Source organism: Brachypodium distachyon, chromosome 4 (assembly GCF_000005505.3).
Source record: "Brachypodium distachyon strain Bd21 chromosome 4, Brachypodium_distachyon_v3.0, whole genome shotgun sequence".
Lineage (NCBI taxonomy): Eukaryota > Viridiplantae > Streptophyta > Magnoliopsida > Poales > Poaceae > Brachypodium > Brachypodium distachyon.
The window spans coordinates 45603590-45630753 of record NC_016134.3 but is presented as its reverse complement, the minus strand read 5'-3'; the positions used below and the strand labels follow the sequence as shown (position 1 = coordinate 45630753).

At 51.0% G+C, this 27164-nt stretch overlaps 5 protein-coding genes across 10 annotated transcripts; 1 reads left to right on the top strand and 4 right to left on the bottom strand.

Moving 5' to 3' along the window:
* The first annotated feature begins 49 nt into the window (after positions 1–49).
* On the top strand, positions 50–18734 carry LOC100831995 (5-formyltetrahydrofolate cyclo-ligase-like protein COG0212). Of its 5 annotated transcripts, none has more exons than XM_014903068.2 (7): positions 50–495; positions 981–1071; positions 1330–1556; positions 1800–1875; positions 2472–2597; positions 2676–2841; positions 18592–18734. In XM_014903068.2, exons 1-6 carry the CDS (start codon positions 130–132, stop codon positions 2834–2836), a joined length of 1047 nt encoding a protein of 348 aa, XP_014758554.1. In that variant the 5' UTR covers positions 50–129; the 3' UTR covers positions 2837–2841; positions 18592–18734. The 5 variants fall into 5 exon arrangements, with proteins under 5 accessions (XP_014758554.1, XP_024319109.1, XP_024319108.1 ...); XM_024463341.1 differs by lacking the exon at positions 18592–18734 and adding an exon at positions 4548–4818; XM_024463340.1 differs by lacking the exon at positions 18592–18734 and adding an exon at positions 4518–4818.
* On the bottom strand, positions 4068–9296 carry LOC112268703. Its single transcript, XM_024454663.1, has 6 exons — positions 7555–9296; positions 7114–7459; positions 5464–5789; positions 5161–5391; positions 4781–4808; positions 4068–4668 (listed from the first exon to the last, which is right to left on the bottom strand). The coding sequence occupies exons 1-6, from the start codon at positions 8319–8321 to the stop codon at positions 4177–4179; spliced, it is 2190 nt and encodes a 729-aa protein (XP_024310431.1). The 5' UTR covers positions 8322–9296; the 3' UTR covers positions 4068–4176.
* LOC104581310 lies at positions 9006–11344 on the bottom strand. The gene is made up of 4 exons (XM_010241188.1): positions 10935–11344; positions 10332–10872; positions 9858–10235; positions 9006–9788 (listed from the first exon to the last, which is right to left on the bottom strand). The coding sequence occupies exons 1-4, from the start codon at positions 11342–11344 to the stop codon at positions 9006–9008; spliced, it is 2112 nt and encodes a 703-aa protein (XP_010239490.1).
* LOC104585176 lies at positions 16162–19857 on the bottom strand. 2 transcript variants are annotated; one of them, XM_024463338.1, is made up of 4 exons: positions 19327–19857; positions 17487–18204; positions 17175–17292; positions 16863–17004 (listed from the first exon to the last, which is right to left on the bottom strand). In XM_024463338.1, the coding sequence occupies exons 1-3, from the start codon at positions 19790–19792 to the stop codon at positions 17208–17210; spliced, it is 1269 nt and encodes a 422-aa protein (XP_024319106.1). In that variant the 5' UTR covers positions 19793–19857; the 3' UTR covers positions 16863–17004; positions 17175–17207. The 2 variants fall into 2 exon arrangements, with proteins under 2 accessions (XP_010239489.3, XP_024319106.1); XM_010241187.3 differs by lacking the exon at positions 17175–17292 and having other exon boundaries at positions 16162–17004.
* A 3643-nt stretch (positions 19858–23500) lies between these two features.
* On the bottom strand, positions 23501–25992 carry LOC104584778 (ethylene-responsive transcription factor ABR1). The gene is made up of 2 exons (XM_010240375.3): positions 25459–25992; positions 23501–24513 (listed from the first exon to the last, which is right to left on the bottom strand). The coding sequence occupies exons 1-2, from the start codon at positions 25844–25846 to the stop codon at positions 23840–23842; spliced, it is 1062 nt and encodes a 353-aa protein (XP_010238677.2). The 5' UTR covers positions 25847–25992; the 3' UTR covers positions 23501–23839.
* Between the last annotated feature and the right edge of the window lie 1172 nt (positions 25993–27164).

Sequence of the window (27164 nt, the reverse complement as noted above, 5' to 3'; positions counted from 1 at the left end):
AGAAAGAGAGCGAGTTGTCGCTTCATTGATGCTCGGCTGACCCACTGCGAGACCGGGCCCGCACGCCAGCAGAGCAGACCCAATCCGGCCGCTCTCTCGCCTCGCCTCGCGCGCGCACGAGCGGAAGCCATGCCTCCCCTCTTCCTCCCGACCGCCCCGTCGCTATCGCTATCGCTCCACTGCGCCGCCGCCGCCTCCCGCCGTAGCACGCTCGTCGTGGCGTCCGCGGGGGCCAGGAGCTCTTCCTCCTCCGCCTCGTCTTCGTCTTCGGCGCCGTTCGACGCGGCCGCCTTCGAGGCCGAGCGCCACCGCCTCGACGCCGACGCGCGGGCTGGGATGGCGGCCGCCGCCGCCGGAGCGGACCCGATGGCGTGGAAGTGGCGGATACGGAAGCGGGTGTGGGACGCGCTGGAGGCCGAGGGCGTCGCGCGCAACCCGCGCCCCGTCCACCACCGCATCCCCAACTTCGACGGCGCCGCCGCCGCCGCCGACTCGGTCCGCACTCCCACCCCCTACCGAATCCCTCTCGCCTCTCCTCTTACACGCAGTCCGCCCCTCCCATCTCAGTTCCGGGTTGCTGTTAGGTATGCACCACCTGCGCAAAGTGTGCCGCATTGCAAAATTATGGAGCTCGCTTGTGAATTTTTATGCATGTGTCATGTGGAATCGTCGACAAAACCGATGAACTGGCTGCTAATTATGTTAACAAGAGCATGATGTTTTGTAAAACTGCAGTAATTCAACGCTGGGAATGGCCTCTTTCTGTAGCAGTAGTTTGTTTAAAAATTGAATGTAGCAGCAGACAGTAGTTTATGCTTCTTTGTTAGTGTGACCGATATCCTCCGATTTGATGTATTTTTGTTGAAGTTATACTTGTAGCCGATTATACATGCATTTCATCCCTTGGCCCTATTATTTTACCATTCATTATCGTGCTTATGTGTTTACAGTCACATTGAAATCTTTTTAACTCTAACCAGCTGGGGCGGCTGGAAGTGTTTCAGAACGCACGGTGTGTCAAGGTCAATCCTGACTCTCCTCAGAAGCAAGTTCGGTTCTTAACACTCTCTGGTGAGCTCGATGCTACTTACCTCTTGTGTTATTGGTTGTCGATCTCTTGATTATTTCCTGTGTTGCCATCTATTAAGCCTACCATCCTGTCTGAGTCCTGAATGAGGCTCCTAGCTTTTCCGTACCATTTGCATTTGAAATTTAATGCTTAGTTACTAGACCACTCAGTACAAGTAGTCATACTCACATACATACTCAATCAGGTTAAACGTGTTTCTGTTGTTTTCTTTTGCAAATGGCGCTACTTGGATCATTCAGGCGATAAGAAACTGCTCACTCCACAACCACGGCTCAGGACGGGATTTTTCTCAGTTCTAGAATCTCAGATGGTACCCACTGGATGCATTCCTGAAGCATGCACTTCTGTTGGTGCAGCCAAATATGGAAGGCCAATCGGTCTAGATGAAAGGATTAAGGTGGATCTGATTGTGATTGGGTCTGTTGCAGTTGATCCAAGTACAGGAGCACGACTAGGGAAGGGTGAGGTAACTATTTTCTTCTTCCATATGCAGTTGAAAAATTGAACAGGAGTTTATTTTGTCGATCCTTTCGGTATGAGTACAAAAGCTTTTCCCTGCTTTTCTCTCACTTTAACAGAAAATGAGCTTGATCAACTGATGGTCTTTGTCCAATCTGAATACTGAACACTGCCTTAAAAGTGAACTATGATTTGTCTACCCGAACTAAATTCTTCCTACTCCTTATCCCCAATTTATCGTCAATCATAGGGATTTGCAGAGCTGGAATATGGGATGCTCCGTTATATGGGAGCTATAGACGATTCAACCATGATAGTAACAACTGGTAAGTGTTATTTAGTTATTAGGCCTGTAATCCTTTTTGTACGGATGTAATTAGTTTTGTAATGGAGGAAATATGATGATTGATATACAGGTGCCTATCTTGTCATTCTTGAGCATGCATGACAGTTGGTGCCTATCTTGTCATTCTTGAGCATGCATGACAGTTGTTCTATTATGTTTTTCTCAACATATTTAGGACACCAATCTGACCTTTTGATGAGTTAGCTTGTGGTTACGTCAAATTAACTTTACATCCTGGACGCAGAAATGGTTTAAATATTTGAAATATAATGTGCTCTTTGATGTTTACTGATGTATGTTATTTTCCCATTATAACCCACATCACTTTCTTTCGAAGAGCCATCTATGCATGCACGCTTTACTTCTTTTCTGAAGTGGAAAAAAACTGGTGAATGCCTTAGTTAGTTTCTACTCCCTCCGTTCCTAAATACTTGTCGTGGTTTTAGTGCAAATTTGCACTAAAACCACGACAAGTATTTAGAAACGGAGGGAGTATTTGATAGACTTTTTATCATGTGAATCCTTACTTATCACTAATACACTGATGTTAACTTCCAACTTTGTCTATGACTACAGTGCATGACAGGCAGTTAGTGGATGACATTCCAGTTGAGAAGCTGCTAATTCATGATGTACCGGTTGACATTATCTGCACTCCAACTCAGGTCATCTTAACAAATACCACAATCCCAAAGCCACAAGGTTTGACTGATTTCTGTCACTTCGTAAACTTGCAAATGCCCCTGTGATGACCAAAATTTGAAGAACTTGTGCACACAGGGATTTACTGGGAAAAATTATCTCCTGAAAAATTGGGCCAAATCCGAATTCTAAGAGAGCTGAAGAGACGCATAGAGCAAGAGACAGGAACAACACTTCCTTGTGGGCCTTCTGAGAATCTACCGCCAACAGCTCAACGAAGAAGGAGAAGAGGACAGTAAATTAGGTATGTGTATCATAAATGATTCTACTGAATACAAATTTATACTCCCTGTGATCCATAAAAAGTGTCGTCCACTTAGTACAAAATTTGTACTAACTTAGTACAAAATGGGCGACACTTTTTATGGATCGGAGGGAGTACATACCTTTCTTTGGGTAAATTTAGATATGTTAAGTATTGCATGGTTGAGGTTCAAACTTTGAGCTTATACAAACGTGTTTATCATCCAAACATCGAATAGTTTTATCTTTTATACTGACTAGGCAACAACAATAATTAAGGCATTTGTGGTTGTTTGCACGACCTGTTTGATGGTCTTAGCATGTAACAGAAAACAAATCCTAGATTCTCTGGAGTTCAGAAATGGAATTCACCTTGGTAGCGAAATATGCCCCAAACCATCAATAAAGAAAGTATTGGACAGCTGCCAATGGTCATCAACAATGTACTAACTATTTTTTATGAACCCAAAATATCAGCTAAATATAGACCGTCTATTTGTCTTGATCTAATGGCTAATTTTAAATAGTACTCCAATAGAAATCTCGAGGAGTACCACCTCCAAAACTGCGGAGTACCTTAATTTTAGGGGCAAAATAGTAAAGCAACGCTGACGCCCGTCTCCTCCGATGGTTCGTTACTAGCCTTATCGCCGTGAGTCTTTCCTCTCTATCGCAGACCGCGCATCCTGCCAGAGCTAGAGTTCTCGCCGGATGGTCCTGAACGGGCACTAGCAGTGGTTAAATGTGCAAGCCGCTGCAGCTATCTTGAGCAGTAATTCACTTGCGTCCCACCTGGAGTATCAGATCTGATATTTTTCTTGAGACTTGATTCATTAGTACCGCTGTAGACTGGAAGGAAAAAGACCGGCGCTGTTCGCTGGAATATCGGGAGAAGAGACGGCGCCGGCCGGCGGCTGACGGAAGAGAAGGACAGTTGCGGTGATACCTAGACAAAAAAAAGCCTAAATTACCCTTATAAAAATGGACAGTTAGATATGTTTAGTACTCCCATCTCACATATGGAGTACCAGGGTACCGTAAAAATGCTCATTTTGTTAATATTAATGAAAAACAAGAAATATCAATGGCTTCGAAAAATGTGTATACTCTTATAAGAAATTTCAACAATAATAGACATATATTTAGATGTCTGCATGGGCCACCTTGCTAGTTGCAATAAAAGACAAATAATATTACAAGCAACCACTCTTATGGTTTTGTTGCAGATCGGAAATTATCTTTTTTACGCTTGTATACAAAAGGTCAAACGAGTCCAACAACTTCTCTCAAACAATCAACCATAACTAGACAACATGTTCCAAGCAATTAATACATGCTACAGCTGACCTAGAGCTCGATCGACGCTGGTCTCTCTCAAGCAGTTGATCTCCATCCAGCAAGGGGTGTATGTAAAAGACAACCCTAATTGCATTTGCATGTCATAATCAAAGAGGTCTAAAGGTAAAGAAATGAGATCCTCAGCCTTGGAGCTATTAAGATGATAGGCCATTACTCTGTCGGATGATGTGTACAAAAAGACAATCTCTTTGTAAGGATGAAATCCAAGTATGGAAATACTAAATCCTTTCCAGATAATATCATCAGCATCAGTAGCAATGCTAATACCATCATCCTTGTCTGAATCCCATTCTGGTTTCTCTTCTTTCTCTAGTGTAGCTTCAGCATTGACAGAATGACCTTGTACAGACCAAGGTCCATCACCATGTTTCCAAGGGAAATTTCCCAGCAAGGGCTCGAGGTCGAGGTCGCTATCATGCTTCAACGTCCACTCATGCGTCCCATGAGTTGATTCATCAAGAAACCAAACCTGAAGTTTGTACCAACCATAGACAAACCCATAGTAGACGCCTTTCTTGGATTTTCCGAAATATGGGGTCAATACTTCCGCATGTTTCTTTCATCGGGGGGAGTTGAATTACCTGGTACTTGCTGTCCTCTAAGTTTATTCTGCACATAAGTTTTGTTATTGGCAACCATATATAGTACTCCATCCGTTCGTTTTTATATAGAATGTTTTAGTCCTAAGTCAAACTTCTTAAAATCTAATCAAGTTTTATGGAGTAGAAAAATGTACTAACATCTACAATGTCAAATATGTATACTACGAAGATATATATCATGATTGATTTAATAAAAACAACTTAAAGTTGTAGATGTTGGTAGACTTTTCTGTAAATTTAGTTAAATTTTAAGAAGTTTTGCCTTAGACAAAGCGAGAACATCTTACAAAAAGAACGGATGGAGCAGTATCATGCATGACCTTGCTGATTAAGAGGAGATTATGGAAAACATTGCATACCTCATAATAAAATATATGTGGCAGACGTAGAGGTGTCCGCGCCAATACACGGCATCATGGCGGGACGACACCCGTTCCAGAAATGGCGCCACGCTTGTGATGGACCGTAGAGCCATTCCATCCTTGACAAAAGACCTCTCCTCCCAGCGCCATGTCCTCGACGAGAAGACGCTCATGACGAAGGGCGATGGCGGCCACTCGGAGCCCGGGTTGGCAGGGTCTAGCTCAGTCCTGCGCTCTCAGTGCGTGCGGAAAGGACAATGCATGAAGAAGACCTCAAAGTGTGGTTGAGACGAGACAGGCGTAGTGGTAGGATCGAAGGCGAGGAAGGGACGCTGGAGGAAGTCCTCGTTGAGCCATGGATAGTCGAAAGGGTAATACGGCAGCCACGCCCACTGCCGTGTGGCGGGGTTGGCGACGGCCCCAAAGAGGGGGAGGAGGCCGTTGCAGTGGCCCATGATGTCGAGGTAGCTGGTGTCCCCGTCGATGGGAGGATTGTTAATGGAGTCCGGGCGGGAGAAGAATATCGTGGGATTGTACTCGCCGGACTCGGGAGGAGTAGTCGGCGAAGATGCCGGCGAGGGAGAGCGGCAGGAGGTCTTTGCGCAGCAGGCGGTGGGCGTCCACGGCTGCGCGCCAGGACTTGCACACGCAACGGCAGGCGGCCAGGTTGCAAGGGTCCAGACGACCAAGGACATCCGCAGCCAAGTCGTCGGCTAACACATCCATGCCGCCGTCAGTCCGTTTCGTTTGGCCGCAAAAAAATCACGTAGTTGTACGTGTATTACGTACCCAACAAAAACAGAGAAAAATATATATAGGCTCAATCAATCTCAAGGGTGAAGGAGTGGGTTAGATCAGTTCGGTCCGGTTTGGTTTCAGTAACCCGTTAAAGTCTCTAACTAACTTGTTACGTACTACGGATCGAGTCTTTGAGAGAAATACTAACATACATGCAAATAAACGAATAGAGGCAAAGATCGAGGAGGCACCGGCGATGATCAGGTGAGCTCTGACCTTGCTGCATTTCTCAATTCTCATGGAGTACTCTCCTGTTGAGGTGCATGCAGCCTCTCTCCGTGGTGGATGCATGCGCGACTGCATCCGACCTGGTCGCACGCAAAATGCAACCTCAAGTGTTGGTTTCTTGGAGCCATTTAATTACCTGTCGATCGATTGCAGAAGGTGGGAGAACTTCTGTTTCCCGTGGTCTCAATGCTTTCCTTGATGCACCAGCTTGGTGTCAAGCTTAATTGGTTCTCGTGGAGGAGGCCATGTCACGGCTACCACACCTGGACGCGTGTGAAGAGGCGCCGTCGATGATCGATTTTTTTTTTACAAACACCGGTTCCTATAAACTTAGAACCGAACTTAGCTGTAGAAAATTGATAATCGGAATTCAGTTTGGCTCTCTCAGTTCCAGATCGAACTAATCGAACAGTGTGAACTTCAGACTTGATGCATGCATCAGTGCGGATTTGTGGAATAAAACATTACATGTCAGCAATAAAAACAGTACAATTAATTCCTATAGTAACAAATACTACTCCCCCGATTCATAATAAGTGTTTTTGATTTAGTACAACTTCAGTACAAAGTCGTACTAGCTAAATCAAAAGCACTTATTATGGATCGGTTTGCTCAAACTGAAAATCTGCTGAAGCTAATTTGAAGATATCAAGCTACATGCTACAGCCGCCCTAGAGCTTGCAGATCGACATCGGCCTTTAAACTCAAGCAGCTGATCTCCATCCAGTAAGGAGTGTATATAAAAGACAACCCCTCCCGCATCTCATAACCAAAGTCGTCTAAGGGTAAACAACCGAGATACTCAGCCTTAGAGCTATTTAGATGATAGGCCATTACTCTCTCGGATAATGTGTGCAAAAAGATTATCTCTTTGTAAGGATGAAATCCAAGTACGGAAATACTAAATATTCTCTGGCCACTAACTCGAGTAACAGTAGCAGTAGTAGTAATGCCATCGTCGTTGTCTGAATCCCATTCTGGTTTCTCTTCTTTCTCTAGTGTAGCTTTCTCAGACCAAGGTCCATCACCATGTTTCCAAGGAAAATTTTCCAGCAAAGGCTCGAGGTCGATGTCATGCTTCAAAATCCAATGGCCAGTCGTCTGATGAGTTGATTCATCGAGAAGCCAAACCTGAAGTTTGCACAAACCATAGACAAACCCATAGTAGACGCCTTTCTCGGATTTCCCGAAATATGGATAAATATTTCCGCATGCTTTATTAATCGGGGGGAGTTCGATTACCCGGTACTTATTATCCTCCAAGTCCAATCTGCACACAAGTTTGCAACCATATAGTATATATATTAATATATATTAGTAGTACGTATCGCGATAATTTGTATACTTAATCAATAGAAAATCATGAAAACATTGTACACATACCTGGTTATAAAATATATGTGGTAGACGTAGAGCCGTTCGCGCCAATACACGGAAACATGACAGGTATTCATCCGTTGCAAAAACGGCATTACCCTTGCGATGGACCGTAGAGCCCTCCCTTCCCTGGCAAAAGACCTCTCCTCCCAGCGCCATGTCTTCGATGAGAAGGCGCTCATGACGAAAGGCGACGGCGGCCACTCCGAGCCCGGGTTCTCAAGGTCTACTTCGGTCCTGTTCGAGTACCGGCCGTGGCGAAGGCAGTGCATGAAGAACACCTCAAAGTGTTGCGGAGACGACGAAACCGGTGTGATAGTAGGATCGAAGGCGAGGAAGGGGCACTGGAAGAAGCTCTTGTTGCCCGGCGTCGGTTCGTGGGGGTAAGGTGGCAGGCGCGCCCACTGGTTCGTGGCGGGGTTGACGACGCCATCGCGGACTAGGAGGAGGCCGCAGCAGTGGCACGTGAGTCCTGACCAGTCGGTGTCGTCGGCCCTGAAGGTGTCCAGGTAGCTGCGGTTCCCGTCAATGGAGGCCGGGCGGGAGAAGAATGTCGGGGCCACGTCGAAGCCGATGTCGGTGGGGTAGAGGACCAAGATGCCGGCGAGGGAGAGCGGCAGGAGGTCCTTGCGCAGCAGGCGGTGGGCGTCCACGGTGGCGCGCCACGCCTTGCACACGCAACGACAGCCGGCTAGGCTGGAGGGGTCCAGACGGCCGAGGACGCTCGCCACCATGTCGTCGGGCAACACATCCATGCCGTCAGTTCGTTTCGTTTGGCAATTACGTACGAGTAATTATAGGAGCCCAATCAATCTCAAATTAGCAGGTGGGTTAGAGTTCGGTCCGGTTTCACTCCGTACGTCCGGAACATCAAAGAAACAACGAATATAACAAGCAAATTAACTCGTCGGGTAACACGTCCATCCAAGTATGCCGTGCTCTTTCTCGAACTCTCGGCTCCCAACTAGATCTAAACAAAAGTATATATAGCTTGGGTGGATATCTCCGAAAAGAAATATAAAGGACGAGGGTCAAGGGTGGGTGAGTTAGGTCTGGTTTCCTTTTTTTGGAACGATATCTAACTTGTTACCTATTTGATCAAGTATTCAAGTCGGACTACTATCTAGGTTTTACCAACAGTTTGACCCTCGAACTGGATTCAAATTTAGTCAAAGTTGAAACATCCTTTGTTGGACAGATAAAGTAGTATTGACTTTAGAGTTCGGTCCGGTTTCAGTAACCCGTTAAAATCTCTAACTAGCTTGTTATCGAGTCTTTGAGAGAAATACTACGTAGCAATTATAACATGCATATAAACTTTTTTTTTTGAAACGAGGCAAAAGATTTGCCTATATATTGATCAAGAAGGAGTAAACATTGTTGACCGAAGTCAAAGAAAAAGGAAAGAAAAAGAGGACAAAGCTAAGGCAAAATGCTCGCTAGTCGGACCAAGACGACCAGATGAGGCGGTGGAAGTTGCAAGCCGTGGCACTGAAGAATTGTGCTTTATAAGCAGAACTGGTCGAGTAGATCCCGTTCGGCGTGAGGGTCCAGACGATGCTGTCTGGCGTATCCGGAAGCAGCACACGGTTCTGAAGCCTGATCCAGAGGTCGATGAACTCCCTGATGTGGGTTGGGGTGAATGAAGCAAGGTTCAGGTCGGTAGCCCATTGGTTGGGAGTCAAAGCCTCCCGGACCGTGCGGTTCTTGCGGCGGGCGGCCCGGAAAAGATTTGGGGCGATATCTTTAGGCCGTTGGTCGTCGAGCCAGGCCGAGGACCAAAACGAAGCTGTGCACCTGTTGCCGATAGTGATTTTGGTGGAGGCATCAAAGAGGCTTTTGTCGATATCATCGCACGGGAGATCGAGGCCCACCCACGGCTTGTCGGGCGAAGTCCAGGAGTTCCACAGCCACCTAAGACGGAGCGCCCGCGAGAATTTCTCGAGGTTTAGGATGCCCAGGCCGCCCAGGTTCTTCGGCCGGCACACACGTTGCCAGTTGATCTTACAGTGCCTGCCGGAGGCCTTGTCGCCGCCGCTCCACAGAAAGTTGCGGCGGAGCTTATCGAAGTCAGACAGAACCCTCTTGCTAGGGCGAATGGCCAAAAGCGTGAAGATTGGGATAGAGGTCATGACAGACTTGACCAGCGTGAGGCAGCCCGCACGGGTGAGCCACTTGCCCTTCCAGATTGCCAGTCTTCCGGCCGCCTTGTCAATGATATGCTAGAAATCCGATCGTCGCAGACGGCCCAGAGAAAGCGGGAGGCCCAAGTATCGAATAGGGAAGTCAACCCTCACCGCGGGGAAGCCTGCGAGGATTTCATCCAGGACGGCGGCGTCGTAGCGGATCGGGGCGATGGAGCTCTTCGCGACGTTCGTCCGCAACCCGCTAGCCTCGCCAAAATTCTGGAGGATGTTTGACAAGTTGGCCACGTCAGGGGCAGTAGGCGAGAGGAAGATCACCGCATCATCGGCATATAGAGACAAGCGAAGGCGCGAGGCAAGGCACCCGGGGAGCTCACTAAGCAGGCCCTCTTGCGTAGCCAGCTGGAGGATGTGCTGGAGCGGGTCGATGGCCAGGATGAACAGGAGTGGGGAAAGCGGGTTGCCTTGCCGCAGGTCACGCCCGTGGCAGAAAGCCTCACCCGGGGACCCGTTGAGGGGGACACGCTAGGTGGCAGAGGCGAAGAGGCTAGTCAAACAAGCTCGAAAACGGTTGGGGAATCTGCGGTGCTGCAGGAGATCGAGGATGAAGTCCCAACGAACAGTGTCGAAAGCTTTGGCAATGTCGAGCTTGATGAGGAGGGTGGGCGACTTGGACCGATCCAGTCTGCGGGCCATGCCACGGACGAACATGAAATTGTCATGAATGCTCCTAGTTTTGATGAAGGCGCTTTGGCTAAGGGAGACCAGCTCATGCATCTTGGGGCGCAGGCGCAACGCCATCGCCTTAGAGAGGATCTTGGCCATGGCATGAATGAGGCTAATCGGCCTGTAGTCTGAGATCGAATCGGCGCCGTCTTTTTTGGGAATGAGGACAATGTTGGCCGTGTTGCAAATGTGGAGATTGTGGGTTTCTTGTCTCCCGAACGCGTTGGCGAGGCACATAATGTCGTCTTTGATGATGGGCCAGCAAGCACGAAAGAAATTGCCCGTGAACCCGTCCGGACCCGGGGCCTTATCTGCGGGGAACTCGACGATGGCTTTGAGGATTTCCTCTTCCGAGAAAGGGAGGTCGAGGTCGTCGAGGTCGTGCTGTTGAAGGTCGAGGGCCGCCCAGTTGAGGTCGAGCGAGCGAGGCGCTGGTCTTCCGAGAGCGGAAGCAAAGTGCGTCAAGATCGCCGCGGCTTTATCGTCGTGCGTCGAGACCCAGCTGTTGCAACAAGGAGCCTCTGGATGTGGTTCTTTCGGCGACGGCCGTTAGCTCGAATGTGGAAAAATTTGGAGTTAGCATCCCCTTCCTTGAGCCACGCGATGGTGGCGGACTGCTTCTTTCGCGCCCGCTCGAGGGAGGCGAGCGCCAGGATCCTGCGTTTGAGATCCGAGCGGAGACCGCGCTCCTCCGGGGAAAGCGGACGATCCTCCTGAGCGACGTCGAGCTGGAAGACGACGTCGAGGGCCATGAGCAGAAGGAGCTTGGAGTTGGAGAAGAGAAGCTTGCTCCAAGAGCGGAGGCGGGAGGCGGTGAGCTTGAGCTTGTGGTTGACAATGTGGATCGGCTGAGTGTGGGACGAGGCCTTATTCCAAGCCTGGGAAACGACGTCCATAAAGCCCGGCATTTTGATCCAGAAGTTCTCAAATTTGAATTGGCGGGGGCGCCAAGGGCCGCTCTGGTTGGACAGGAGAATGGGGCAATGGTCGGAGAGCGAGGATGAAAGAGCATGAAGGGTGTGGTTGTCAAAAGCCAGATCCCAGGCGTTGTTGCAGAAGGCGCGATCAAGCTTGACCAAGGTGGGGGACCCACGCTTGTTGCTCCATGTGAACTTCCGGTTCTAGAGGTTGACTTCCTTAAGATTGCAGTCCTCGAGCGCACGGCGGAATTGGCCCATGAGGCGCAGGTTGAGGTTCCTATTGTTCTTGTCGCTGGCGCGGTAAATGAGATTGAAATCGTCGAGGATGAGCCATTTTTGCTCCGCGGCCGGTGCAAGAGCCCCGATCTCACCGAGGAAAGCAGGTTTCGCGTTGTCGGCGCACGGGCCATAGACTGAAGAAAGCTTGAAGGAGATGCCACTCTCGAGGATGGTGACCGTGGCCGAGGCCGAGTAGGTGCCGAAGGAGATGTCAGAAAGGACAACGATGTTTTCGTCCCAAAGCAGGAGGATGCCGCCCCTTGTCCCCTCGGCCGGCAGGTGGGCGTGCTTAGCAAGCCGGAAGCCACCAATGTAGTTGGCATCGCTTTGGGAGATGGCGGCCAATTTCGTCTCCTAAAGACAGACAACATGGCAGCGGGTGTCAACGATGGTGGCGTGGACGACGTCTTTGCGCGATGGGTCATTAAGTCCGCGGACATTCCAACTAAGGATGTTGAGGTTTGGTCCAATCATGGAAACTTGGCAGACGTCAAGGCCGTGAAAGGCGCAGTGCAGACGAACGAAATGGAAGGAGCCGTGACAACGAGGCCGGAGCCAGTTCTCATACAAATAAAACAACGCAACTGAAGACGCACACCTACGATACAACGCAGCCTAGAAGGCTTACATCCACTGGCCGTAGAGGCCCACACACAGCAAGGGGGAAGCCGATGCATCTAGGAAACCAGAGCCGCCGGGGCCGTCTGTTGTTCGAGCGCTCCGTCAACGCCCGCCCCAATGAGGGCGTCATCGATCTCGTCGGTGGCAGGGAGGCTCAGCTTGAACAGGGCCCCGAGCGCCTGGATAGCAGCAGGGGGCAGGGGCTCCTTGAACAAGTTGACGTAGTCTTGACGGGCAGCTTCCAGTGGCATCCCCAGGCGCTCCAAGCCCAGCTTCTTGTGGAGGACGCTGATGGCCTTGTCAACCGCGGGGATCTGTGGCTTAGCGCGGAGGCGCGCGCTGCGACGGCGAGCCACAGCAGGCGCTGGCAGCAGCACAGGTGCAGGGGTAGCCAGCACCGGAGAGGCAGGGCGATCGAAGAGGTTGTCGATGGAGGAGAGCGTCGCGATGCCGCCGTCGTCAGAGACCTCGTCCATACCGGTAGCAGCGTCCTCACCAGCGGCAGTGCCCTCGCTGACGGAGGGGTCCTCGATCCTGGGGGCGGCCGCAGCAACGGTTTCGTGCACTTCTTCGGGCGCGACGAAGCTGTCCAGACCGTCCACCCGCCTCGTCATCCGCCGCGGGCGCAGGCGCGGCGACGACCTCAAACTCCACCGCAGGCACGGCGACCGCCTCGTTCTCCGCCGCGGGCGCGGCGACCACCGCGGGCTCCGCCCCGGGCGTAGCGGCCGCAGCGTCGTCGTGATCCGCCGCAAGCGCAGCGACCACCGCGAGCTCCATCACGGGCGCCGCGATCACTCCGTCGTCCCCTGTGACCCAGGCGACGCTCGCGTGCAACTCCAGCATAGAGCCGGGAGCCACGTCCCAGGCGGTGCACGTTGGCAGAAGCTCTAGGCTCGGCTGGCGGCCCCGCACCCCTCGGCCGCGTGGTCAGCGGGAGCGTGAACAGAGACGGACCGGCGTGTGTAGGGGGCCAGGGCGCGAGGGAAGGCGTCGCACCAGCCAGCCAGGCGTTGCAGACCTCAGCGAAGGAACGGGCCGGCGAGGGCAACGGACCGCGCCGATGTCGGCGCGAGGCGCAGGACTGCCTCCATCTCGATGCGAAGGGCGTTGACGTGGTTGTCCAGCAAGGCCTGCAGACGGGCCTGGATGTCGTCGTCGAGAAGGAGGGGGGGGGGGGTAGCGCCGGCCTGGGCGCTGCAGCTGGGGAAGGCGCCGCAAGGAGAGCCGACGGCGTGGGTGCCAGGCGTTGGTAGCCGTGGCGGTGGGAGCCTTGTCCCCAGCGGTGAGTGGAGCGATCCCGCTCGCGGCGAACGGGAGCAGCCGAGAGACGGGACGAGGGGCGGCGCGCAGCGCGCCCATGGCGGCCAGGGGCATCCTCGTCGTCGCCGTGGTCGTCGCGTCGTCGTGGCTCCGCGTAGGAGGGGTGGTCGTCGCGAGTCCGGGGCCTCGTCGCCATCGTCGTCCGAAGGGGCGCGGCTCCCGCTGCTGGCGCTCCGAGTCGTGCCGCGACTCACGGCATCCGGTGAGGGACGCCGGCCGTGCCGTGAGGCAGAACGGCGGCGGGAGGAAGAGCGCCGTGGCTCCTTTGCGCGAAGCCAACGACGCTCCCTGCTCGCGGCGGACGCCCGCCTGGGTGCCCTCGCGGCTGAAGGGCGGGATAGGTGCGGTCGTGGTCCACGGTGGTGGCATGCCGTCGATGGCGCCCATGGCCCACTACAGTTCGTTGGAGTCCGGGATGAAGGCATCAAGCTCGGCGTCGGAGAGGTCCATCGAGGCCTTGGAGTAGTCTTCGACGCGATCGAGGTGGATGAGGACACGGAAAGTCACACCGCGCATCCACCCTTGGCGATCTTGTTCGGGTTCGTGGTCCAAGCCCAGAGGCCCAGGGTGGACGTGTCCTCCATCTCGGTGGCGTTGTCGTCTATGCGCTGGAGCGTGCAGTGCCGGCCGATGATTCGCTCGACGATGTCCGGGCGCCAGGCGTGGGGCGGAACGTTCTTGAGGTGGATGTGCACACGGAAGAAGAGGTTAGCGCCGTAGGCATGGGAAACAGAGCGCCATGGGCGCACGTGCACCTTGAGGCCGGCCGCGCGGAAGAAACCGTTGGGGACGCGTAGCACCTCGTCGCGCCGTAGCCTCTGCTCGAACTTGGCGAGGTACTCCTCCGGGTGATGCTTGCTGACGATGAGTTCATGCGGGGAGAGCCTGAAGTGGTGGCGGAAGGCGCGGTCGACGTCGGTGCGGGTGGTGCCGCGGGGTGCGTCGAGCACCCAGGCCACCACCGCCGAGCTCTCCCAGTCCAGCCGGTCGCGGTCGAGGTCGAAGGAGGTGGCCACGAAGCAGGTGTCCTCCTCCGGCCGGAGAGCAGGGGCGCCGTAAACGGGAGGCGGGGCCGGCATCGGGAGGGGGTGCGGCGCCATGGTGGGAGCGGGGGGTGGAGACGACGACGGCGACGGCGTCCTTCTGGACCTGCAACGGCGGGCAGTGTGTCCGTAGCACCGGCAAGAGGAGCAGCGGATGGGGTCGCGGCAGGCAGCAACAAGGTGGTCGCTGGCGAAGCACCGAAAGCAGTGCGGCTTGGGGGGCTTGGAGTTGGAGGCGCCAGGGGAGGGGGATTTGTAGCCCGGGGACGTGCAGACGCGGCTTTGCCTGGCGCGGGGAGGCGGGCGGCGCTGGGGCGGCATGTCATGTCGTCTCGAGCTGCGCGACCTGACGAGCTCCCAGTCCTGTTCCGGCGAGGAGGCATCCCGCTGAGCAATGAATCCGTCTCCCAAATCGCGAGAATCCGGGTAATCCGGAAGGGGAGCCAGGAGAAGCGCCGAAAGCGATGATGGAGACAGGGCCCGTCGCTCCGCCGCTTCAATGCCGCGTCCCGGAACGGCAAAGGCGACGGATTTAAGGCGCTGGGCAGGGGCAGGCGCGTTGAAGTCTCTGGGCCGCTTCAGGATGCTCTTCAATGCGGCCGGCGCCAACGGAGCAGTCGGGGCAGGGCGCGGCGTGAATGCAGGCGAGGCCGGGGGCGTCATCAATGCGGTCGGGGGAGCCATCAAGATGTCCGAATCGGGGAAGCACGTCGCACGCCAGCTCGACAGAGCCTCGTTGACCCGAGCGCAGACAGCATGAGAGGGGTCGAAGATGGAGGCTGCCGAGTCCTCCACGTCAGCGGCGGAGCCAGCAGAGCTCGCGGGGGGCTGGATCTGGAGCGGCGGAACCAGGTCTGGCTGCGAAGCACTGCAAAACTTACCGAGGTAGACCGGGAGAAAGCCAGCGGGAACCGAGCGGGGGGGCGGGGGCAGCTGGAAAGGGCGCAGAGAGAGCCGGGTGGACGGCAAGGCCGGAGCGGCCAGCGCCGGAGCTGGGTGGTGGGCGTCGCCCAGCGCGTCGCAGGAGCGCTCCCTCCCAACGGTCATTTTTTTTGCTATTTGTTCGTCAATACATGCATATAAACGAATAGAGGCAAAGAGGAGGCACCGGCGATGATCAGGTGATCGAGCTCCGACCTTGCTGCATTTCTCCATTCTCATGGAGTACTCTCTTGTTGAGTTGCAGCCTCTCTCCGTCATCCGACCTGGTCGCAAAATGCAACCTCAAGTACTGTTGCTTTTCTTGGAGGAGCCATTTCATAAAATGGTCTAAATTGTTGGCATTCAAAAATGTCTTCTTTGTTTGATAGTTTACTACTCCTAAATTGTTGACATCATTATTCTAGTTCAAATTTGTACTAAAACAACGACAACAATTTAGGATCGGAGGGAGTAGTAGAGTAGCTGTACACCAAGGTAGGTTACAGTGTAGGGGCACATCTGGATATTGGAAGCATCTATGGATCTAAACATTGTCAATGAGCCTTTTTCTCAAGAACGATACATGCATATCTTTCATGTTTATAGCGAAACTCAAGCTGTACATGACATATAAACGTCCATTGTTCCCTTAAAAAAACAGAGGATAAAAACATCGTATTCTTGATTTCTTAGGGTTCAGCAACCAACTCTATGACTAGACTAGCTGAGCAGTTTACATGGTGTTCCTTGGCTGCCATTGTATGCAAGAACACAAACATGTCGTACACTCAAACTGAAAATCTACTGAAGTTAATTTGAAGATATCAAGCTACATGCTATAGCCGCCCTAGAGCTCGATCGACACCGGCCTCTAAACTCAAGCAGCTGATCTCCATCCAGCAAGGCGTGTATGTAAAAGGCAACCCCAATCTAACAACATAGTCATAGCGGTCTAAGGGTAAACAACCGAGATCCTCAGCCTTTGAGCTATTAAGATGATAGGCCATTACTCTGCCTGATGTTGTGTGCAAAAAGACAATCTCTTTGTAAGGATGAAATCCAAGTATCCAAATACCAAATCTTTTTTGGACACTATCATGAGCAGCACTAGCAGTAATGCCATCATCGTTATCTGAATCCCATTCTGGTTTCTCTTCATTCTCTAGTGTATCTTCTGCATTGACGGAATAGCCTTGTACAGACCAAGGTCCATCACCATGTTTCCAAGGGAAATTTGACAGAAAGGGCTCGAGGTCGGTATCATGCTTCAACACCCACTCATGCGTCCCTTGAGTTGATTCATCAAGAAACCAAACCTGAAGTTTGCACCAGCCTTGGACAAATCCATAGTACACACCATTTTTGGATTTTCCGAAATATCGGTCAATCTTTCTGCATGGTTCTCCTTCTTTCATTGGGGGGAGTTGAATCACATGGTACCTATTATCCTCCAAGTCCAATCTGCACACGAGTTTTGTTATTAGCAACCATAAAAAAAAAAATTGAGGGGCAAAGGCAATAGGTCAAAAGACCTATTGCCATATATATTAATCAAAAGTAATTGTACAAAAGAAGAAATAAAAGGCCAATCATCTAAAAGTGGCGATCCATGCGCTGAAGCCACATAGTACCTTCTTTTCTCTTAGCCCTATGGACAGACAAGGTCAAGTTCCTCGAGGAAGAGTTTTCTGCATCGGTACAAGCTTGGTTGCAGCTGGTTGGCAACCATATGTAGTACTCCTTCCCTTCCTAAATCTAACTTGTTAAAATCTGATCAAGTTCTGTAGGAAAATATACTACTCCGTGATACCAAATAAGTATACCTCAAGTATGTAATACTAAATTTTAAGAAGTTTGACCTTGAACAAAGCTACAACATCTTATAAAAAAGAAACGGATGTACCTATTGCTGATTAAGTGCATAATAGGGAAACATTGCATACCTGATAATAAAAAATATGTGGCAGACGTAGAGCCGTCCCCGCCAATACACGGAATCATGGCGGCTCACATCTTCAAGAAACGGCACCAAGCTTGCGATATGCCGTGCACCCATCCCTTCCCTGACGAAAGACCTCTCCTCCCAGCGCCACGTCCTCGACGAGAAGACGCTCATGACGAAGGGCGACGGCGGCCACTCCAAGCCCGGGTTGGCAGGGTCGAGCTCAGTCCTGGTCCTGCGCTCGCTGACCGTGCGGAAAGGACATTGCATGAAGAAGACCTCAAAGTGTTGCTGAGACGGTGCGGCGGTGGTAGGGTCGTAGGCGAGGAAGGCGTGCTGGTAGAAGGCCTTGTTGGGCCGTGGATCCTCGCGGGGGTAAGGCGGCAGGCGGGCCCACTGCCGCGTGGCCGGGTTGGCGACGGCCGCGAAGAGGAGGAGCAGGCCGTTGCAGTGGCCCGTGATCTCCGACGAGTAGGCCCAGTCGTGGAAGAAGGCGGCGTGGAGGTAGCTGAGGAGGTCCGTGTCGATGGGAGGGTTGTTGATGGAGGCCGGGCGGGCGAAGAACATCGGGGGAAGCTCCTCGCCGATGCCCGTCATGTAGAGGTCGAAGATGCCGGCGACGGAGAGCGGCAGGAGGTCCTTGCGGAGAAGGCGGCCGGCGTCCACGGTTGCGCGCCAGGACTTGCACACGCAGCGGCAGGCGGCCAGGCTGCGGGGGTCTAGATGGCCGAGGACGTCCGCCACCACGTCGTCGGGTAACACGTCCATGTTAGTTCGTTTGGTGATTAGTGTTACCCGAGAAACAGAGAAAAAAATATATATATAAGGCTTCATCATGCAATCTCGTGGGTCCAGGCCGGTGGGTTAATTAGAGTCCGGTCCGGTAGAATCTCCAATTAACTTGTTAGCTACGGATCGAGTCTTTGAGAGGAACACCAAAGAAACAGTACTTGTTAGCTACTCAGTCCTCAGCGACCGAGTACAAATAGAGTCCACTATACGGGCCTGCGCGCTTCGCTGCGCTTTCGTTTATGGGCCGTGGATATGTGTGGGCTGGGCTTAGTCCGTTGGTTTGACTGATTTTTATCTGTGTTTTTTCTCGGTAGCTTGCCCACCTTGGACGTGCCAGCCTGTGACGTGGAGGCGTTACTGTGCCAGTTTGATGCTCTTTCTATTCGTTGGACGTGTGTACGAAATACGTGTCAGTTTTAGTGATGTGTGTCGGGAAAGGGTATCTTGTTACGCGTCTTGTTAAGCATTGTAATCTGTAACCAGGCCCGGGCAGGGGTTGGTTTTCTGTTCGGTGCTCCACAAATTATTTTCAATCTAATTTTTCTTCGTCTCAATGAGTCTTTTTCTCAAGAACGATACATGAACATCTGACAGGTTTCTAGCAAAACTCAAGCTGTACGTCGCAGATAAACGTTCATTTTTCTCTTAAAAAACAGAGGATGAAAACACCGTATTCTTGATTTCTTAGGGTCAAGCAACCAAATCTATGACTAGATCGACTACCTGAGCAGTTTACATGCTACTCCTTGGTTGCCCTTGTTTGTATACAAGAACACAAACATTTCTTAAAGTTTGAGCAAATTTATAGTAAAAATGTACAAATTTGTACAAGTAGTCCACTATTAGGCAGATACATATCATGGCGGATTTAGTAAAATAGAATTAGAATCGTAGATGTTGGTAGATTTTTGTAAAATCTTGGTCGTCAAACTTTAAAAACTTTTCAAAAAAAAAGTTTGATTTAGAAAAAATCTAAAACATCTTATAAAAAAAACGACCTTGCTAATGAAGACAACAATTATGAAAACGTACCAAACACATATACATACCTGAGGACAAAATAGATGTCGTAGGCGAGGAGGAGGCCGGCGTGACCGTAGGATCGAAGACGAGGAAGGCGCGGTTGTCTCTGCTGAGCCATGGATAAGGGGGAAGCTGCGCCCATTGCCGCGTGGCAGGGTTGGCCACGCCCTCCCAGAGGAGCAGCAGCCCGTTGCTGTGGTCCTTGATGGAGGACGACCAGTCGGCGGCGGCGTCGTCGAGGAAGGCGAGGCTCCCGTGGAAGGTTGGGGGGTTACGGCGGGAGAAGAACGTCGGGGGCACGTCGTCGCCGATGTCGGTCCTGTAGAGGTCGAAGATGCCGGCGAAGGAGAGTGGCAGGAGGTCGTTGCGGAGGAGGCGGCCGGCGTCCACGGTGGCGCGCCAGGACTTGGAGACGCAGCGGCAGGCGGCTAGGGTGCGGGGGTCCAGATTGCCGAGGATGTCCGCGAACACGTCGTCGGGTAACATGTCCATTGCCGTATTGCCCGTCGTCAGTTCGTTTGGCGATCGGTACTGCTATTACCGAACGAAGCACTTGGCTGCTGTCCAAACTAGCCCGAGTGGACAAAATCATCAAGTTGCTTTATCCATCTCCAAACAGATCGATGATTTACTCGACTCAGAGGAGATCTATTGGCACCAACGCTCAAGAATGGATTGGATCCGTGCTGGGGACCGCAACACTGCTTTTTTCCACAAGGAAGCGACTTGGCGAGCAAAAAAGAACAATATCTCCAAGTTGCAGAAGCCGGATGACTCTTTGACTACTGACAGTGTTGAGATGGAAACCTTGACGACTGAATTTTTCAAACATCTCTACACCTATGATCAACAAGTCACCCCCCACTTGGCTACTGATGTCATCACCCCCAAAGTCACTGATGTTATGAATATCGACCTCTGCATGCCTTTTACGGATGAGGAAATCGGTACTGCCCTCTTCCAGATTGGCCCTTGGAAAGCCCCTGGCCAGACGAAATCCCGGCTCATTTCTATCAGTGGCAATGGGGTCTGCTCAAGGAGGACATCTGCCGTGCCGTCAAGGAATTTTCAGAAGGGCTCGATGCCAGAAGGCGTTAACGAAACAACTATTGTCCTTATCCCTAAGAAGAAAGACCCAACGCTGCTAAAGGATTTTCGCCCAATTAGGCTCTGCAATGTTATTTCAAAGTCGTTTCCAAATGCTTGGCCAGCAGACTTCGGCCCCTACTCCAAGATCTGATCTCTCCAACCCAAAGTGCTTTCATCCCTGGTAGAATGATCACCGACAATGCCCTTATCGCTTTTGAATGCATCCATGCTATACAAAAAAATAAAAATGATCGTGGAATATTCTGTGCTTATAAATTGGATTTAGCGAAGGCGTACGATAGAGTTGATTGGAATTTTTTGGAGGCAGCCTTGATTAAATTTGGCTTTTCCTATCAATGGATAAAATGGATTATGTGCTGTGTCTCCACTGTTCGCTATACAGTCCGGCTCAATGGAAAGCTTCTTGAAAAATTCCAGCCAAGCCGTGGCCTTCGTCAAGGTGACCCGTTATCACCGTACCTTTTCCTTTTTGTTGCTAAAAGTCTATCCCTCCTCCTTCAATAGGAAATTTCCAACGGCGCATTGAACGACCTGCACATTTGCCGTAACAGCCCAGGCATCTCCCACCTCCTTTTCGCGAACGCTTGCCTGCTTTTCTTCAGAGCTAATCCGGACCAAGGCCATAAGATCGAGACAATCCTTATGACCTATGAGAGAGACACTGGACAACTGCTCAACAGAAATAAATGCTCCATCCTTATGGAAAATAAGCGCACTCACCAGAATTCGAATTCTGTAAAGCAAATCCTCCGAGTGAATTCTGAAAGTTTTGAAGCTAAATACCTGGGCCTTCCTGTGCCTGAAGGTCGCATGAAGGATGGTAAATTCCACTATGTTAAAGAGAAAATCAACAAAAAGTGCTCTGATTGGGATGAGAAATATCTGTCTAGTGGGGGAAAAGAGATTTTGATTAAATCTGTCATTCAATTAATTCCCACCTATACCATGAGTGTCTTTATATTTTCTGCTAATCTCTGCGAGGATCTTTCTCATATTGTTAGAGATTTTTGGTGGGGTGACGAAACAAACTGCCGCAAGACCCACTGGATGAGCTGGGACCGTATGATCAACCCAAAATCTTGTGGTGGTATGGGTTTTAAAGATCTTCGACTTTTTAATCAGTCGCTACTAGCTAAACAAGCTTGGCGGCTCTTACAGTACCCGGATTCTCTTTGTGCAAGAGTGTTGAAGGCCAAATATTTTCCCCCGGAACAGTTACTGACACTGCCTTTATCAAAAACCCGTCTCCTTGCTGGCAAGGCATTGCTCACGGCCTGGACCTGCTCAAGAAAGAAATTATTTGGCGCGTTGTCTCCGGATCTAAAATTCAGATTTGGCGCGACAATTGGATCCCCCGGAAAAATCTTAAAGTTTCTGCATCTCCTACTAGAACCAGATGTCAAATTTGATTGACCACAGTACTAACTAATGGAAAACAGACATTATCAGCAACATTTTCCATCCGTTTGATGCTGAGGAAATTCTGAAAATTAAACTCCCTCCCACCGATTCTGAAGATGTGATTGCCTGGCAATTTGAAAAAACCGGTGTCTTCTCAACATCAAACATGACCTGTCAGCGATGGGGGGAAGCAATAATCCTGATGGTAGTTGCAGAATCTGGAACCTCATTTGGCAGGCCGGTGTCCCCCAAAAAATTAAAGTTTTTGCTTGGAGATTGGCCTCTAACTCGCTTGCTGTGCAAGCTAATCGCTCCAGACGTGCCATGACAATCCTCCCTACCTGCTCCATTTGTGGTATGGAACCTGAAGATGGCTATCATGCTACTATGTCCTGCCCAAAAGTTAAAGCCCTTCGGGATTGTCTCCGTGAAGCCTAGGATCTTCCCCCGAAGAGAAACTGAGGTTTTCCGGTGAGGACTGGGTCCTCGTTCTCCTGGACAATATATCCCCTGTTGATCGTGTTCGCCTCCTGTTTCTTTGGTGGAGAGCGTGGCATCTTCGTAATAACATTATTTTTGGAGATGGGAAAGCTTCTATCCAGGCGTCTGCCCGGTTCCTCTGCAACTATTTTGACTCGCTGTCAAACCTGAAGACCAACCAGACCACTGCTTGCTCTAAAGGGAAAGGAATTCTTGCTGGACCTAGTCCTCCTCCTCCTGTCCAGCCTGCCATCACCCCTCCTCGCTGGGAACCCCTGATGCTATGCACGTCAAGCTAAATGTTGATGCCAGCTTCCTTCCTCAAGATGGTTCAGCGGCTTGGGACGCTGTCCTACATGATCACAAGGGCATGGTTATTGCCTCTGCCTGGAATGTGATCAACAATTGCTTGGATGCAGAGATGGCTGAAACTGCTGCTTGCCTCTTTGCCATCCAATCGCTCCATCAAGTGTCGTCTTTGCCCATGCTTGTTGAATGTGATTCTGCTGCCGTGGTTCAGGCTATCAATAGCCCTGGGCCTTGCCGGTCTCCTATTGCTGGGCTCATTGCACACATCAAGAAGCTGCTCGTGTACGACCCAGGCATCAAAGTGTCCAAGGTTAACCGTAAAAGTAATGAAGTGGCAAATACTATTGCTCGTTGGTCTCGTAGTGTGTTGAGGTGTGGTGTTTTTTAGTTCTTAGCAACGCAGAGATGTAAAGTAAATTTCACAAACCACACGACGTTAATTTTCTAAGAGAACTATCATTCTTGAGAAATGTCTTCTTTTTAAAAAAAAATACAAATCTATCGTTTTAGTGTGTTTTGACAATGATTTCGATAGATCGGCGCACATGTAAGTACACATAGCCCGTCATCGGCGAGGGACCATCGGTGTCCGATTTCAACAAATACGGGATATGAAAAAGATTGACCATTCATTTACGTAGTTTTTCCCAAATTATGAAAAGAAAACTATTTTTCCATAATATGGAAGGCATGAAGTGAGCAGAGTGTCTGACAAAAGAATCGAATTATCCACGCAGTTCTATTTTAGTTATTTCAATATTTCTCTACATCTTATGTATACATCCCTGCACAACAAGACAATTGTCGAGCGAGCAAACACGAGCGGCGAAGAAGATGAAGCGAGCTCAACGGACAGACATGACAGGGCAATAAGCTCTGCCTAGATAGAGGCTACGTACGGACTGGGCAGCAACAAAGCAATGCGTCGATTCTCCGGCAAATCTTAACAGTCACAAGTCTCACAACACAATCCTTTGAAATTCCGCAAACGAAATTCACCGATATAAGTTGCTAAAAACAATACCAGAAGAATTCGAATCCAAAGAAACCAAACAATTCCCTTAACTTCCGTGAAATCCTCCCCCTCGCCCGTCGTCCGAACACGCTGACCACGCCACGTGGAAAACCGCTCGGCCGCATTTCTCTCTCTCCCTCCTTGTCAGCGTCAGTCAGGGTTCGCGTTGACCGGACCTCAGGAAGCCGGCCCCACCTGTCAGCAACAGTATCATTCTGACCGCGTCAACCCGAGGGCGGCTCATCATCATCCCGCCGCCGACGGGGGTCATCGTGCAAGCCGTAGGTCGCCGCCCAGGCTTCCGCCGAAGACGGCGAGGCCGCCGCCGGGTATCCCGGCCTGCTCATCTCCGGTTGCAAGGCGTAGCTCGCGCCTGCCCCGAAGCTGTAGAGCAGAGGAGGCGCTGCCGCCGTCCCCGAGGCCGATTGATCTCCTCCGGCGCCGCCCTGCAGGAACCTGGCGTACTGGGAGTAGCTCTGATCCCCCCACATCGCGTGCGACTCCAGCAGCGCCTCCGGCCTCTGCGGCGGCGGCATCGCGACCGGAGGAGGCGGCTGATTCGGCTGCTGCGGCGGGAGGAGGAGGGATGCGGACTCGGGGAAGTTGAGCTTGGCGCGGGATCCGCGGAACCCTAGCGCGGCGGCGTCGTAGGCGCGGGCGGCGGCCTCGGCGTCGTCGAAGGTGCCGAGCCACACGCGCGCCGCCTTGTGCGGGTCCCGGATCTCCGCCGCCCACTTCCCCCACGGCCGCTGCCGCACGCCCCTGTACCGCTTCCGAGGCCCGCCGGACGACGGCGAAGGCAGCTCCTCGTCCCCTGCTATCGCTGCCGCCGCAGCCGCCGAGGACGAAGGCTGGTACTGCTGCTGCGCCGTCGGCGTCGTTGCTGCTGCTGCGTAATCTGCAAGCGGGGTCAGAGAAACAGAGGAGATTAGCGGAAGAATGTTTTGGATTCCTTCTGATCTCCAACTTTTCGATTAGAACATTTTTTCCTTTTTGTTTGCATGACAAGGCAAGAATAATGAATCGTATTCTGCCTGCGTGGCTATTCCTCTGTTTTTTCTTCTCTTTCTTTACACGTTCCTCTGTTATCCTTGATCACTCCTACTTGCTCTGTTTTGCTTCATCAGCCAAAAAAGAAGCTACTTGTTGGTCAAAGCGTCCACATGTTGAATGAATGTTTTTAATTTGAAGCGTGATGTGAATGCAAACAGTGGGAAAACGAGAATGCAGATATGCCTTCATGTTTTTGGCGGCTCTTTAAATATCTGGAACCTCTCATGTTAAGCATCTACTATCTGTCACATGGAACAAATACAGAGGAAGAATGCGATCACGCTTCTGGCTCCTTTCTTGTTCTGTCTGACTGTCTGACACCCATTGGTGTGAAACACGCTTCTGTCGGCGTGGATGCCTTCAGAAACATGGACCATCTCGAATCCTCGATCGGGTCATCCATACGCACACCTACTGAGCTACTCAACGATGCACGTGTACTTGATTACTAATCATATACACGTGTGCTTGATTACTAAATGAACTTGGGGTTGTTGTGCTTGGAAAAAAAAGAAGATCAAGAAACGTGCGCGAGTCGAACGAGTCGTTAGTACTTCCTCCGATGCTTTGTTGTCGAAATATTACACGTATCTAAATATTTTTTTAAAATAGATACATCTATATTTGGACATATTTAAGATCAGAGCGAGGGAGTAATTGGCAGTGCTCGCTGGCCTTTGTTTAAGACAACAGTTGGAAGAATAATACTCCGTACACGTCGTTTTGTGCGTGTTGCACGAAGAAAAAAATAAGCGTATGCAAGCGTGTGCATGCATGCACGATTACGTACCGGCGAGGAATGTCGGCGGCGTGGCCGTCCCCGGGGCGCCGCCTGGCAGCTGGCCTCCGTACGCCGCCGGAACCGGCGACCACCACGCCTCATCCGCGTCGTCCACGAGCTGCTCGGCGGCCGGCCGTTTCACCGACGTCGACGAGGAAGCGGCGGCGGGGCCCTCGCCGCCGGCCACGACGTTGGCCAGCGCCGACACCATGGCCGACATCTCGTGCGCCTGCCTGCGCCGCCACATCATCGCCGTCGACGAGATCGATGTTGTCAGTGCGGCGCCGGGCGGCGTGGGCTGACCACGGTTGTCTTCCCCGACGCCGGCGCCGGCGAGCCTCCGCCGCCGGTGCTGGTCGCCTCCCGGGTCAGCCACCTCGGCGGCGCCGGAGCACATGAAACACTCTTGCTTGCTTGACCAGTGTATGGCTAGCTCTAGCTCTAGCTAGCTCCGTGACAGGCTCGGTCGAGCGACCTTAGTTTTCACAAATGCTTCTTTCCTCCCCTGGACGACTGGTCCAACGACTATATATACACACACGGACATTCAGCAGCGGCCGACCTAGCTAGCTGCCTTCAGCACTAATCAAGGCCGGGGCTGCTTAACTAAGTAACCAAGATGTACTTTTTCAGTTAAGATAATTAATCTGTCGATCGGGACCAAGGATAATTACCGCGCGCGCGCCGCCAATACAACAGTGATCGATCGATAGATATCCAAACATGCATGTACTTCTGATCTCCTTTCTGCATACATTGCATGTGAACAATATTTGCTTCGTTTCATTATCTAACCAGGTACGAATGTATCTGACCACTGTCTGTTATTTTGCAAATTGTGTCCATACCTGTGCACTAGTTGTGCTACGATTCCCTTCTCTCTCTGTGTTTTTTTTTTACATTAAGCGTGTACACACATAGATGATTTGTTATTCCTACTTTGTTGCCAAATTTGCTTCATGCACCTCCATCCGCATGTTGTTTTCTTTTGGTGTTTATCATAGGATTTTTTTTCTCGTCATTTATAGAAGGGAGAGCGGCGGAGCAGCAAATACAAAAGTTCGGTTACATTTAGCCGGTATCACGCCACGGCACACTACCAAGAAAGTGATAGGTTCAACTGTTTCAGCTGTTTCAGCTGTTTAGCACCTTAGGCTTAGTTCGGTTGTTTGCTAAGCTGCATTGCACCCAGCTTTTCTCTTCTTTTCAGGCTGCCAGCATATTAACTTCTAAAATATATTCTCTGCGGTTCTAAATTCTTGTCGTTGTACTAAAACAACGACAACAATTTAGAATCAGAAGGATTAGCAAAAAATTATAAACGGTGCTTTCAATCAAAAATTAAAGTGCAAAATTAAATTTATTAGCATGTTTTATATTGACCAAGCCCAAATTTTGACATGTCTTTTTTCTTCTTCAAAATTGCAGCTAAAACACCAAAAACAAACATATAAAAGAAGTTTAATAAAACGGGGGATTAATTATAACATAAGCTAGCTGCCCGCTTCTAGTTCATTTTCTTGTAAAAACAAGAGAGACTTCCGAAAGCAATTGGCTTTGACCAAGGTAGGTTTGTGTTTCACATCTCGTTTGACCTTTGACCACGCACGCACGCACGAACTTATACAGAGATACGTGTCCGTAAGTGTTAAGTCGGTGGCAGAGCACTTGGAGGATCGCGATGGATTAACTATACTTTCTGGCAAGCTGGTTAA

Excerpts from the sequence above, each read along its gene's own strand:
- LOC100831995 (XM_014903068.2), top strand. The coding sequence starts at position 130 with ATGCCTCCCCTCTTCCTCCCGACCGCCCCGTCGCTATCGCTATCGCTC. Across the intron at positions 1,072-1,329 it reads TCGGTTCTTAACACTCTCTG|GCGATAAGAAACTGCTCACT; the intron begins GTGAGCTCGATG and ends TGGATCATTCAG. Across the intron at positions 1,557-1,799 it reads CACGACTAGGGAAGGGTGAG|GGATTTGCAGAGCTGGAATA; the intron begins GTAACTATTTTC and ends CGTCAATCATAG.
- LOC112268703 (XM_024454663.1), bottom strand. The coding sequence starts at position 8,321 with ATGGATGTGTTGCCCGACGACATGGTGGCGAGCGTCCTCGGCCGTCTG. Across the intron at positions 5,790-7,113 it reads CTACTGCTACTGTTACTCGA|CCGTGGACGCCCACCGCCTG; the intron begins GTTAGTGGCCAG and ends CCTGGCGCGCAG. Across the intron at positions 4,669-4,780 it reads TAGAGGACAGCAAGTACCAG|GTTTGGTTTCTTGATGAATC; the intron begins GTAATTCAACTC and ends TACAAACTTCAG.
- LOC104581310 (XM_010241188.1), bottom strand. The coding sequence starts at position 11,344 with ATGCCGGGCTTTATGGACGTCGTTTCCCAGGCTTGGAATAAGGCCTCG. Across the intron at positions 10,236-10,331 it reads TTGCCAAAGCTTTCGACACT|CGTGTCCCCCTCAACGGGTC; the intron begins GTTCGTTGGGAC and ends TCTGCCACCTAG. Across the intron at positions 9,789-9,857 it reads CAGGCTTCCCCGCGGTGAGG|CATATCATTGACAAGGCGGC; the intron begins GTTGACTTCCCT and ends TCGGATTTCTAG.
- LOC104585176 (XM_010241187.3), bottom strand. The coding sequence starts at position 19,792 with ATGGACATGTTACCCGACGACGTGTTCGCGGACATCCTCGGCAATCTG. Across the intron at positions 18,205-19,326 it reads GACATCTATTTTGTCCTCAG|ACCCCCGCAGCCTGGCCGCC; the intron begins GTATGTATATGT and ends TCGGCCATCTAG. Across the intron at positions 17,005-17,486 it reads CACATATTTTTTATTATCAG|ATTGGACTTGGAGGATAATA; the intron begins GTATGCAATGTT and ends ACTCGTGTGCAG.
- LOC104584778 (XM_010240375.3), bottom strand. The coding sequence starts at position 25,846 with ATGTGCTCCGGCGCCGCCGAGGTGGCTGACCCGGGAGGCGACCAGCAC. Across the intron at positions 24,514-25,458 it reads GCCGCCGACATTCCTCGCCG|ATTACGCAGCAGCAGCAACG; the intron begins GTACGTAATCGT and ends CCCCGCTTGCAG.